At 41.5% G+C, this 14,085-nt stretch overlaps 1 protein-coding gene across 1 annotated transcript in view; it reads right to left on the reverse strand.

Annotated features, from left to right (window-relative positions):
- The window catches only part of SLC24A3 (solute carrier family 24 member 3), a 646,438-nt gene that overhangs the window by 318,010 nt on the left and 314,343 nt on the right, over positions 1-14,085 (reverse strand). The window contains exon 3 of the mRNA XM_030194674.1: positions 9,349-9,425. Within this exon, the coding sequence (XP_030050534.1) occupies positions 9,349-9,425 (77 nt within the window). The remainder of the gene's footprint in view (positions 1-9,348; positions 9,426-14,085) is intronic.

Below are 14,085 nucleotides of genomic sequence, written 5' to 3' on the forward strand. Positions count from 1 at the left end.
CAGGTCCAACATTTCTTCCTCTCTTGTCCTTCACCCCTCCTGTGTAGCATCTCTCCTTCCCTCCCCCCATCACCCTACCCTACCCTACATCCAGCAATTATCCCTCTTTCTCCCTCCCACCTTGCAGCATCTCTCCCTCTTTCCCCTTTCATGTCCAACAATTATTCTTCCAAGTCCATGTCCAACAATTATCCCTCTCTTCTACCCACACTGTACAGTATCTCTCCTTCCCTCCACCCCCATGCCCAACATTTTTTTCTCTTTCCTACCTTTCCCCTCGTGTAGCATCTTTCAAAGGGTTGCTGACAGAGAGTAAGAATCGCTACTGCTGTTGCTGGCTGACCCGGAAGCCTTTCCTCTGCCGCGTTCCTCCCAGGAAATTGCATCAGAGTTTGGAGGGGATGCAGCAGAGGGAAGGCTTCTGGGTCAGCGGCAGCGATTCTTACATGCTACCAGTGACCCTTTAAACAGGTGCCAAAGGAGAATAAAAACAGTGGTGGGAGCCTAGCTTGCTTTCTAATGCCAGCATTGGCAAGGGTGCACCACTGTTGGATGGGCCTGAGCCTAAACAGAGTGGCTATGCCCCTGGACATGGGTGTCTTACTACATTGCTACTACAAAATAGGCTTAAAATAGGTGTCTTTTTGGACTTCTCACATTGGAGCCTTGTTATGAAAATACCCCCATTCTGGCCAATATTCAGCCAGTGATGGTCAATGTTTTTATGTCTGTCACTAGCTGTACTCCTGGATATTCAATGCCAGGCTGTGTATAAGCACCAGTAATTAATATCTGGTTGCATGTTGGCCACAATATTTAGCCCTGAACTGCATAAGATAGGACTGCTTTTTATGTGGCCTAATTTATGTGATTATCTTATGCAGTTCAGGGCTGAATAGTAACACTTAACCTCAAAAGTGCCAACTCTGCCCTGGATCGCCCACAAGTCCGCTGGTTTCCGCTCAGGCACTAACAGTGAATATTCAGCAGCACTAACTGGTTAAGTGCCACTGAATATTCACGGTTAGCCATAAGAACATAAGAGCAGCCATACTGGGTCAGATCAATGGTCCATCTAGTCCAGTATCCTATTTTCCAAACAGTTGCCAAGCCAGGTCACAAGTACCTGACAGAAACCCAAATCATGGTAACACTCCATACTACAAATCCCAGGGCAAGCAGTTGCTTCCCATGTCTTTCTCAATAGCAGACTATGGACTTTTCTTCCAGGAATTTGTCCAAACCTTTTTTAAACCCAGATACACTAACCACTGTTACCACATCCTCCGGCAAAGAGTTCCAGAGCTTATTTATTGAGTGAAAAAATATTTCCTCCTATTTGTTTGAAAAGTATTTCCATGTAACTTCCTCGAGTGTCCCCTAGTCTTTGTACTTGTGGAACGAGTAAAAAATCGATTTACTTCTACTCATTCTACACCACTCATGATTTTGTAGACCTCAATCATATCTCCCCTCATCCATCTCTTTTCCAAGCTGAAGAGCCCTAACCTCTTTAGCTTTTCCTCATACGAGAGGTGTTCCATCCCCTTTATCATTTTTGTCGCCATGGACAACAATTTAAACAGCCAGAGACCTCACCGGGCCTTTTAAATTGCTTTCAATATCGGGCAGATTGTGTCTATACAGATCATAGAAAAATGATATTTCACTCAAGTCCCCCCCCCCCCCCCCCCCCCCAATAAGTGAAAAACCACTGGTCTGCAGTTTGGCTGTTCAAGACTGTCATTAACCTCACACAGTTCAGGGATGTCACAAGACTCTTAACAGAGATTTCAGCATCTCTCTCTAAACTCTCATCCCTCTTCATGTCTGCAAAACCTGTACCTGCTCTATGTATGAAATCAGCTCACTTACAGAGACCACTTTTCAAAAGCATAGTCTCTTTCTTCTTATGGAAGCAATTCAGAAGCACTTTCTCCTCCTAACTGGCCCCAAGGGTGTACTTGTACAGTGGGAGGAATCCACTAAATCAAAGCACTGAATATTAGATGGTTTGCTTCTTTCCTCTAAGACAGGAGTTTTCAACCGAGACCTTGGGAAACACCCAGCCAGGCATATTTTCAGGATACCCACACTGAATATTCTTGAGAGAGATTTGCATACAATGGAGGCAGTGCATGCATATTTATCTCTTGCATATTCATTGGGATATCTTGAAAAACAGTCTGGTTTACTGGGTTGAGAAACAGCCTTTGGTTAATTGAATCTATGATACTTTGATAAACCAACCCAGCTGGAAATTGTACTGTATTGAATATCAGATAGTATCAAGAAATTTAAAGGACTCATTCTTTTCACCAAGGGGATACCACTGAACAGCAACTCCTTCCTGCCAAGGGCAGTGGAAAAGCTCCATTTGTCAATGGCAACTCCTGGCTCTGGCGAACTCCCAGGGATGCCGAGTGACCCAGTTTCTGGAAGGAGACTTTTGATTATCCCTTACTTTTGAGCAACTGTTCTCATGAGTTAGGATACTTGCAGTCTTGCTTATTCCGTTTTAAAATGGCACTGTAGGTACAGATAGCATGACATGTATCAGGTAGGAAGTGTTAAAATCTGGAACTAGTCTAATGTTTCTGTCCAGAAACTGGGTCACTTGGCAGACTGTACTCTTGATTTGATTTTTTTTAAAGCTTTTTCCTCTGTACATTTGCCTCTGATATTTCATTGTTTCTCTTTATTGTTTTTCTCTATTTCTCTTTTCTCTGTATCTCCACTCACTGCTAGATTTTACTCCTCATTCTCCCCCTTACTCATCCTCCAGTCCTTAGTATCTCTCTCTTTTCACCTCTCATTTACCTACAACCTTTACATCTTCCACTCTCACCCCAGCCCTCATTTATCTTCCTCCAAGTCTCATTCCCTCATCAGCCTCAGTTCCTTACCTGTCATTGAACTTCCTGGCATCCACCCCATTTCTTCTTTCACTTACCTGCTACTCAGTTTCCTCATTCCTTCATCTCACAACCTTCACAGATCTGTCCATTTTGTCTGATCCTTTACAGAGTACCTCAACCCTTTTCCAGCCCCTCAAGATCCTTCAGACAATCGCTTTACCCTTCCCTTCCTCCTTCCTTACATATTTACTCTTCTCACCCCCTGTTCCTCCATTCTGATATGACTCCACTCTCTCTCTTCTCCCACTTTACCTGCAATCTGTGCCTCTTCTCACCCTCAGCCTTCTCCTATCACCCATCTCCAGTCCTCACAACTCTAGCCTCTACTCTTAGTCCCAGTATCAGATTTATCTCCAAACCCCAGTGTCCTTCTTTCACCTTCCATTGCATCAGGTACAATGCTCAGATTGTGAGCCCAGTAGGGACAGAAAATGTACCTGGATATAATGGTTGTAAACTGCTTTGATTGTACCACAGAAAGGTGGAATAGCAAATCCCATTACCCATATCCATATCCAATTGGAAGTGTAGTGTAAAGCTCCTGTTTCCCACAGGTGGCTGGCAGAGTTAATTAGGTTCTCCAGTCACTGGAGGAAAGGGTGGTGGGGCTGAATGCATCCCTGAACAGTGTAGCCCACATATAAGGAGGCGGCCGACAGAGAAAGAGACATAAGGAAGAGAAAAGAAGCAATCAGTAAGAGGAAGGTGAAAGGTAGATGCGAATTCTATGGGCAAAGATCCCAGAAGAAAGTAGAAGGAGGAAAGTCCAATGGAAGGCCTGCGGGGAGAGACCTGAGGTGCTCCTGTACTAGCTGGGGTGGTGCTCAAAGCCCACCTCTTCAATGTCGCCTTCGGCACCTAACTACCACACCTCTACTCAAGAAATCTAGACTGCACCAACTTGACATTTCATCCTTTAGATTGTAAGCTCCTTTGAGCAGGGACCGTCCTTCTTTGTTAATTTGTACAGCGCTGCGTAACCCTAGTAGTGCTCTAGAAATGTTAAGTAGTAGTAGTAGGAAAAGCCCTAGTGAACCTGATGACAAGGAGTGAGCTGAGGTGCTTCCTGAACACGAGGTAGGGCTTAGCAGCTGTAGTGGGGCTGTTGGATTTTCTTCCTTCAAGAACCAATATAAGATCAGTCTGTTGGAAGGTGGGCCAGCTACAAGAAGAAAGGGAGACCTAGAGGGGATTAGAGCCTTTGGGAAGCTGAGCTGGTGGTCCTGGGATAGGAAGGAATTCACTGAGCTGGAAGTAAGGACCCAAGAAACTGGTGAAAAGGGAAAGGGAAATTTCCTTGGTGAAAAGGGGAGTTGCCTTAAGTGAGAAGAAGGCAAGCCCTGGTAAATGGGTTTTCTTGCTAAAACAAATCCAGAAGGAAAGCTTGGAGGGAAAGGTTTTGACAAGGGTTTGGTTTGCTAATTTAGCTGCTGAGTATCAGAGAGCCTTGCCATTACCTGTGGCCGAAATACCTCCAGCTCACAGCACATCTCTGAGCTCAGAGACATTTAAACTAACCTTGTCTCCAAAGTTCTAAACTAAGGAAACATAGGAATGGAAACTAAAAGGATTTTGAGACCCAGAAAACAGACAGATGGTAAAGTATAAGTTACTTTGTTTATTTAAACCCAATTTGGGGTACAGAAAATGTGTTTGCTAACAAAATTGATTCTTTTGCTGCATAAACTGGCATCCAGACATTTCTTCTATTAGAGCAATTTAACTAACAATTCAAATCTATTTAACAGGCATAGCAATACTGTTCTGACACAATATGATACATCAGATAAGTATTAACCAAGTGGTCTCACTTCCTCTCTTTTACTCTAGAACCATAACTCTTTGTTGCAGTGTATATCGTAAGAATTGATTCTTTGTGATGTTTTATGTTTTTCAGGTGCAGATACCCAAAACCAGTCTCTAAAAAAGGTAAGTTTAACTAAACTCTGATTTCTCAATGTCCTTTCCTTTGCTGTACGTGGAGGTGCAGACTTATCTTTACTTTGGTCTCTCTTTCTGCTTCTTTGCTTCACCTTGCTTGATCAGAACCTATTGCCTCACACTTTAAAACAAATCAATAAAAAAATATTTTCTTCCTGTCTAATATTATGAACAACCCTAGCTGGTACATGGGGATTACTGGGGCTTTCTAGCTAAGAAAATAAATGTTAATTTTGCAAACCTAAATAATTATCCTGTACTTTTCACTGTATACCCTAACTGAAGAAGGGCATTCATGTTTGAACACTGCAGTTCATACAGCCCACAGCAACTCAGTCTCTCCAAAATGGTGTAAAACTCCCACACTGTCACACTAGCAAATCATGCATAACACACATGCAGTTTTACTTCAGGCCTAACCTTAAGCCTTGTAGACCAGCTTCCCTTGGGACTTAACTGGGTCTAATCTGCTTAAATAAACCTGTTTCACACAGTCATACAATTGGTTTCTCACCCTCAATCTTAATTACAAAACTTTCAAACAGCACACAAGTTATAAGAAATCAGTTTTCAGATATTTCTTAAACAAATCCCACACCTTCACTTCCATCTCACTTTACCCTCACTCTGTACTTAAGCACTTGGAGAAAAACTAAGGTTCAAACACTTCCTGGCTCAAAAAACTGTCATACAGTCAGAGCTCTCTCACACATGTCCTCACTCTTGGATGTCTTCAATTCAGTCCCTCTCCCCACTGCCAGGCAAGCTGTATCATCAGCAAAGAGGCAAATCTTACCAGACAGCTCTTCAGCAATATCACTTACAAAGATGTTAAAAAGAACTGGCCCATGACCTGAACCTAGCAGCACACCACAGGTAATATTCTCTTCCTCAGAATAAGCTCCAATTACCACTACCTTCTGTCACCTTCCACTCAACCAGTTTCTAACTCAGGCAGCCACTTTGGGGCCCATACCGAGGGCACTGAGTTTATTTATTAGTCGTCTATGCAGAATCGTGTCAAAGGATTTGCTAAAATCTAAATACACTACATCTAGTTTTGCAGTATGATACGGTTGGGGTGTTGGGGGGGGGGGGGGTGGAAGACACTAGTGTCCTCTCCTTCCTCCTGCTGCATCTTCTGAAGTTGGTAGCTGCTTCACAAAATTTTTCTTGACTTTCAGATCATAGCAAGAGGAGAGGCAGGACCAAAAGAAAAAGTAAGCCCTGCTACTTACACTCTTCAAATTGTGGTGATCTAGGCAGCTGTCTAGTTCACCTAGGGCTTCTGCTGGCCCTGATTACTCAGACCTGTGTAAGTATAAGTAGTGGTACTTGTACAAATAAGCAGCTCTTTCATGTATCTACATAAGCAGGGCCAGCTCAAGGCATGGACCAGGTGAGGCACTGGCTCAGTTCATCAAGCCTCAAGGGCACCAAAAAGCTTGCCTCACCTGTTCCCCTGCAGTGGCCAAAACCTCTGCCAAAATCTCCCTCTCTCTTAGGCCACCTTACCCTCCTCACCCTGGTCTATCTGAATGCAGCTGTCCCCTTCCAAGCCCTGGCAGTGTTTCACCTAATGCTTCCAGCAGCAGCTCCGGTGTCTTCCCTCTGTCATGCCTCTGCAGAAATAGGAACATATGTCAAATTGGGGTGGGGCAAGGCAGAGGGAAGATGCCAGAGTTGGTGCAGGTAGCATTGGGTGCAGGTGCTCGGGAGGGGGCAACTGCATTTATAAAGGTAGATTGGGGGGAGGGTGGCCTGAAAGAGCGAAGGGGGAAGTGCACCACTGGGTGGGGTGACTCCAAACCAAAATTTGACCCAGGGTGCCATAGTCCCTTGAGTTCGCCCTGTACATATGTTGGGGACAAAAACTGTGATGGACTTCAAAAAGGCATGGGATAAACAAATGGGTTTCCCTATATAGCAAAACTATAAATTACTTTCACACCTCAAAAAAGTCACAGAGGCAGAGCCAGCTCAAGGCAGGGACCAGGTGAGGGCACCAAAGCTCAAGAGTGCTAAAAGCCTGCATCACTGGCTCATCCTTCACAGTGGTGAAAGCTTTTTCCTTTGTTCTCACAAGTTGGCGCAGGGCATCTCTTGAGCCAGACCAGCAGAGAAGGGTGTAAGCTGAACAAAGTGGCAAGTACAAATTTAGCCACCATACTTGAGAGACTAGATAGACCATGCTGGTCTTTTATCTGCTGTCTTTTATTATGTTACTATGCTATAAGTAGATTTACAAAACCACATGAGTAAGGTGAGTTAAAGAAGCCAAGCACACGTTTTGCATTTTGCACCATTTTCTTACCCCAGAGAGGTAAGAATAATCCCCGCTTCCCCCAAGCTTTCCTCCAAATCCATCACAAAAAGAAGTTAGAGGCGCAACCTAATAGTTAGAGTAACAAGCTGAGAACCCTCACTTATGCATGATTTGAAGCAAATGTACAGGCGAAGGAGGTTTGGTATCAGGAGAAGGCATAAGCCTATCTGGCCCATTATGTGGGCTGAAGCCAGTAGGCAGAGCTTGTCACCCTATCAATATCATAGTTTGGGGTGTACCAAGATGGTGGCTGCATCGAGGTGAATTAAAACCTTCTTGGGTGGAGTAGGTGGAGACCGGCTTCAGCCTTGTGACATTATGCCGTCTTCTGTTATCAAGCCTCCTTGGTACAGGCCAACATGAAAATGTGCTCAACTCTTTAGGGGTAATTCTCAAAAAGACACTTATATTTGGGCGCTGGGATGCTGCACACTATGCGTGGGTTCTGTAACAGCAACTTGTACACAATCGATGTTATAGAATATTAGCATAAGTCCATATTTATACACCTAACTTTATGTGCAAGTACTTACACCAGCCAAAGGACTGGTGTGAAGCTTGCATCTAACTGTTGGCAGTTAGGCACGTAACTGTAAGTATTCTATAACCCATGCATGTAACTGCAAGGCACACCCCTGAATCATCCATGCTCACCCCCTTTGTGGTTGTATGCTCTAGAATCTGCATGCACGGGTTATAGTATACCAACTAGGCGCAGTTATCTGTGTAACTGCTAATTACTGCCAATTAGCACTAACACCAATTACTGCAAATAATTGATTAACCCACTTAGCAGCTTGTTATTTAATTTAAGTTGCATGCATAAATGACTCTATTCTGTAAACCGTGTGTGCATAATATTACAGAATTAGGGAGTACATGTATTGTCATTAACAGATATAGAATATCTATAAGCTTTCAAGATCTACTTGAAACACACCTTCTTCATATGTGTGCATGCTATGGCACACACATATAAGTAGCACATATTTTATATGTGCATGTCCATTTACATATGTCTAATCCTTTTAGAACCCTTCTAAAATTACTGCCCTCTCAACTAGGGTTTGGGACAGAATGAGCAAAAGATACCTTGTTTGTATAAATTATTTGCACTTAGCTTGTGCTTTTTCATTGGAAGCTCAAAGTGAATTATTTCCCTGTCCCCAGAGGTCTATGAGAAAAAGTGAATTACAAAAAACATTCCAATCATAGTCTTAAGGGGAAAGGCAGTGGTGGGAAATAAAGTTAAACAATATATTAATGTTTCTGCTAAATGTGCAAAACTGTATATTTAAAGCATACAAAATTAGTTGAGTTGGAAACTAGGAGAAAGCAGTTACAAAGCCAGTTTCTAGTTTTGTGTTGTACAAGCAACAGGATAGATCTGGCAAATTCATCATCTATATTGGGAGTGATACTAGATTCAACTCTAACTATGGAGAAGTATATCAATGAACTAATCAGGAAATCTTTCACCAAACTAAAATTATTATATGAAACCATTCCTAGAATCCTCCCAACTGCAAAAGGTACTTTTGGAAACAATCATGAGTCGAATTGACTATTGTAATGTTGTCTTGCTAGGTCTAGCTGACTCGCAATTTAGGTGATTATAGATTGTCCAGAATGTAGCAGCCAAGTAGATTTTTGGGGTCGTGCTAGAGACCTCGTCACTCCATTGTTGACAAGATTAAACTGGCTCCCAGTCAAAGCAAGAGTTCATCTTAAGTTGTTGATGTTCATCTTTAAGATATTATATGGTCTTGTGCCCGAGTACCTTTCGCCTTCAATTGTATTGTACTCGGCCACCAGAACACTTTGCTCTACAGAGGAAATTAGACTCTCAATACCATTTAATACCGTTTGTCATAAAGTAAAGAAATCTGCTGTGGGTTGTGGTCCTTTATGGAATAGATTACCTCGTAATATAAGATCAATTACATGTTACTTGGTATTTAGAAAACAGGCGAATGAGTAGCTATTCGACCTTTATTTGATAAATAGTTAGGAAGTTATTGCTTTATGTTGAATTATCTACTGGTGATTTTGTAATTCATGGGACTATGCCCACTGTCTTTTCTATATCTATTGTGATCTGCTTTGAGCCATGTCCACGTTAGGCAGAATATATATACCTACATTAGATTAGATTAGACTTACACAGAAGACGTGTAGGACAATCGCTCCATGCCTTCTGTCCTCATTTGAGAAGATGTCACTGGGGAATTCATGGAGAGCTAAAAAGAAAATGTGAAAAACACTTTAAGAAACCATGTACAAAACTCTGAATTTGGTAAGACTGGAAGTATTAGGGCAGTAATATCCTTTAGTGAAATACAGTTTGAAGAGTGTTTTACCAAGTTGTTTTCTTAGCAGCCAATTTAAAAGTGGTTGACTCTGCAAAATCTTTTCCAGTAGCTACATGGCATCTTATTTCATACAGTCTTCTCTCTTTTCATTGCATATTATTCATAGAGAGGTAATAGATCTAACAATCTAAAAATCAAACTTTATAAAAAGTCTAATTAATATTAAACTGTAGCTATCTTTTCTTTCATCTATGAGCCATAAATCTTTGTTTCGAGTTGTTTCCTGTGGCGTTTCTGGGAATGTTTGTTTTTAATTTGGATTTTCTTGGTCAGTTTTTTGTAAGTTCCAGAAGCAATGTTGTTAGGAGTGCACACCCTCTTTACAAATAGTGCACACGCATGCATGATGCTTGGTGCATGTGTGCACCATCAGAAAAGAGTGCATCCTTTTTCCAAAAGAATATGCCCTCTTAGCAATTAGTATGCAGTATTTGTAAGAGCTCACAATATGCTCAGTAAATGAAAGAAAAACAGAAACCAGCCAGATTCTATATAATGTGCCTAAAGTTGCGCACATGAATTTGGCAGTATGGCCAAATTGTGCATGCAACGTAATTGGTTAACAAGCCAATTGGTGCTGATAATTGGCCACTAACAAGCAATTATCAGCACTAATTAGAATTTATGCATGCAACTTTCTAAGCATATGCTGAAAACTAATGTACGTAAATTCTAACACGTGACTCTCAAAAGTGGGCGTAGCCATGGAAGTAGAGTGGACATTCTTAAAAATTATGCGCACTGTTATAGAATATGCCCAATCTGTGCCTAAGCTAGGTACGGGCATTTACATCAGCTTTTAGTTGGTGTAAATGGTCGTGCACAAATTTCCATCACGGGAATGGTACTTTCGTGCATTCTATAAACTGCACCTAACTGTAGGTGAGGTTTATAGAATAGTGCTAAGCGTGGGTTTTTTCGACACTGATTTTTTTTTTTGGTACCATATATAGAATTCGCCCCCAAATATCTTTTTTTATTTTTCTGCTCATTTTCATTTGATAATGACATGGGATATGCTGTTATTTCCCATGTCTTTGCAAATGACAGCCCTTACCTAATACACTGTACCACATGTGCACATACCAAAACAATGCATACAGACTAGCAATGGGAATTCAAGCTGTCATCTAGGCTTAACAGGTCTGGACAGAACAAGCCTGACAGACAGATTGCTAGATGGCTTCTTACAGGCATTCAAAATATCCCCGACCCTTAAGATGAGGATTCCACGCTGGCAGAGCTGTGCGACTATCATAAGTCTGTACTGATAGAGCACAAGAGACGCACAGACAGAGCAGCATTAACATAAATGTTATCTTTCTAAAGCAATACAAAATAGGGATGTGCATTTATTAGTGCACATTCAGTTCATTTGTGTGCCTTAAACAATATATTGCCTACAAAATGAATTTAATGTAGATTAAACTATGAACACACATAAAGTTGATTAGTGCAAGTAAGTGAACTGAAAAAAGGTCCATGTTACACACACACACACACACAAAAGCTAAACAAACTGAAAGTGAACCAAAAATATTTGCCCTGTACTTATGCTGAATCAGTACTTAGGTTGTAGAGAAAAAGGAAATGGGACTGTAGAAGAGGTGGGCCAGGGACAGGAGCAACAGGGGATGAATTAGGGAGACACTTTTTCGGCTCTGCTCTTCTCTAGGCTCACCACTTCCACTCCTTCCATGCAGGGAATGGAGGGGCTGCCTGGAGCTGAACATCCCCGCTGCTCTGGAGTCTGAAAAGAAGGAGTGGAACCTCATTCCAGGTCAGAAATTAAGCCCTGCCCTTAATATCCACTTCTTTTTACAATTAAATCCAAAAGTCATTATCAGTACTGAGAAATATTTAGCAACCAATCCATTTATGAGTAAAGCAGATGTGTCCTCATGGCCATATCTAATCACAATGTGCAGCTACTCAGACCCTTCCATCCCAATTATCTTTGTCATCCATTCCAGTTCAGCAACTCAATAAAAGTGGGTTTTACCCTTATTAATCAGCCTACTGAGATTTCTGTGATGATGTATCATACATTAATAGGGGGATTTGACTGCAAGGTTTTCTATATTTTTAGTAAAATAGCAAATGATGGCAGATAAAGACCTCCATGGTCATCTAGTTTGCCCAGAAGTCACGTTCATTATCAAATTGTTATTGAACCAACAATCCAATAGTAGTATTATAACATTTTGCTTGCTAAGTTCCGCTATACAATGTCTTCCCCTCCCCCACTGACATATATAAGACCCATACAAATACAATATGAGTGTGTTGTAAAATATGCATACTTGCTCCTGATCCATCCTTGCCATTTTTAGGGCTCAGACCATAAAATCTGCCCTGCACTGGCCCTACTGCCAACTACTGGAGTTGCCGTCGCCTACTCCAGCCCATCCTGATCTGTCTTGCCATATACAGTATGTAGAAGTCCGTCTGGCATTGTCTTCTTGTTGCAACTACTGGACTTGCCATTGAAGCCCTCTCTAGCACATCTTAATCTGGCTTGCTAGAGAGAAGGCCTCATAGCCTGCTGGAGATTGACTGTGTTAACAGCTGTGGCTGACAGCTTCGGAAGGCAAGTTTTTAAGGACCACATGAGGGGAAGGAGAGTAATGCTAGACACTGAATAAGGAATCAGAGATAAATGAATAGAAAGTGAGACTGGACCAGAGAGGAGAAGCTTTAATTGCTGAAGCTGCTAGAGACTGAAGGCAAATTTTAAGGATCCCATGGGTGAAAGCGGGTAGGGTGATGTCAGAGCCGTGTAAAAAGGAGGATGGGGAAGAAAAATTGAGTGCTTCATCCTCTTACTTGTAACGAAGCAGCATGTAATGAGATAAACGTACTTAAAACTGGTTCAGATCATACTTTGTTACAAGTAAAAGTGCTCATTCTTATCATGTACTTGGTAACAAGTAAAAGTAATGGAATGTTTACTTAAGTACTGTAATGTGTTACTTTTACATCATTGCTATACAACACTGCTTGCCATAGACGGGACACAGACTGTAAAAGTCTGTCCAGTATTGGCTGCTGGAGCTGCCATTTCAGCATTATTCCTGCCTATCATAAATGAACTTATAGCTGTTGATGTTTTTGTTTTGATACTGTCCTCTTTCTATTTAGAGACCTGCTGTGTCTGTCTCATGCATTTTTGAATTTTGTCACTCTTTTTGTCTTATCCACCTCAACTGGGAGGGTATTGCAGGCATCCACCACGCTCTCCATGCTCCTTGTGCTTGCTCTGTCCCTGTGAATGCCCCTGTAATAGTTACGAACTATACAAGTTGAACACCTAATTACAGAATACTGATTAGGTACGATGCTAGCATTTATGCGGGGAAGTGTACGCTTATCCATGAGAAAGAGCACACAATTGGCGAGTAAATTTATGCAACCTCTTATGGAATAAAGGGATAAAGCTGAAGTGGAAGGAGATGTACAGTGTGACCTTGGATTTTTTTAAAATTAGGATATATAGTTACATTTGCATATATGACATACTGAGAAGAAGTGAAAACTAAATCAGAAAATATAGGTCAAGAAAATCCAGGAAAACCTTCTTAATCATTAATTCATACAAGAACAGCCAATGACACTCCACCCTTCTAACAGAGAAAAGAAGAAAAAAAGTGATAAAATAGAAAGAGGGTTATATTTTCCTACCTGATAGAAACTTTTCCAGATGGGCAAGATCACAGAAAACATACTTCTTACCCTGATAAGTGATTAAACAATTACAGGGACATTTTAGAAAAAAAAAAGAGGAGACCAAGTTTTAAGTCTGCTAGTTTTCATCAGGAAAACTCATCAGTCTCTGTTCTCAGAAAAATACCTTCTTTTTAAAGTAATATTCCACAAACTTCCATCAGTTCCACTCTCTGCCTGACTCCCTGAAAACTCCATAAAATATGGCTTAAGTAACACCAACGGAAATAAATGTGAACTTGAAATTGAATACATCTTTTATCTCGATATACTGCCGATCAGTATTCTTGCTAACCAGTTTACAGAGTAATAAACAAATAATTGAGAGAGATAAAAGATGAATATGAAGAGGTTGGAGAGAAATTTACACTTTATATAGGATAGACGTAGTCAGTACCAGATCTGTCTACAGTCTATTCCTGCCTACAGTCTATTTAAAAAAATAAGTCTTTTTTCTGTAGGGAGGACTTAAGATGGAGGTACAGTGGTACATTTTTCCATAAAATAGACAAAGAGGGGCATAATCGAACGGGAACGACCATCTCTAAGGGCACCCATCTCTAAGGACGGCACCGCGAAGGGGCGGGGAAACCCGTATTATCGAAACAAGATGGATGTCCATCTTTTGTTTCGATAATATGGTCGGGGACGCCCAAATCTCAACATTTAAGTTAACCTTAGAGATCGTCAACCTAAATGTTGAGATCGTGGACCTTAGAGATGGGTGACCTCGGTTTTCGCCAATAATGGAAACCGAGGACATGCATCTCAAAAACGACCAAATCTAAGGCATTTGGTCATGGGA

The sequence above is a fragment of the Microcaecilia unicolor genome, chromosome 3, assembly GCF_901765095.1.
Source record: "Microcaecilia unicolor chromosome 3, aMicUni1.1, whole genome shotgun sequence".
In the NCBI taxonomy this organism is placed as follows: Eukaryota; Metazoa; Chordata; class Amphibia; order Gymnophiona; family Siphonopidae; genus Microcaecilia; species Microcaecilia unicolor.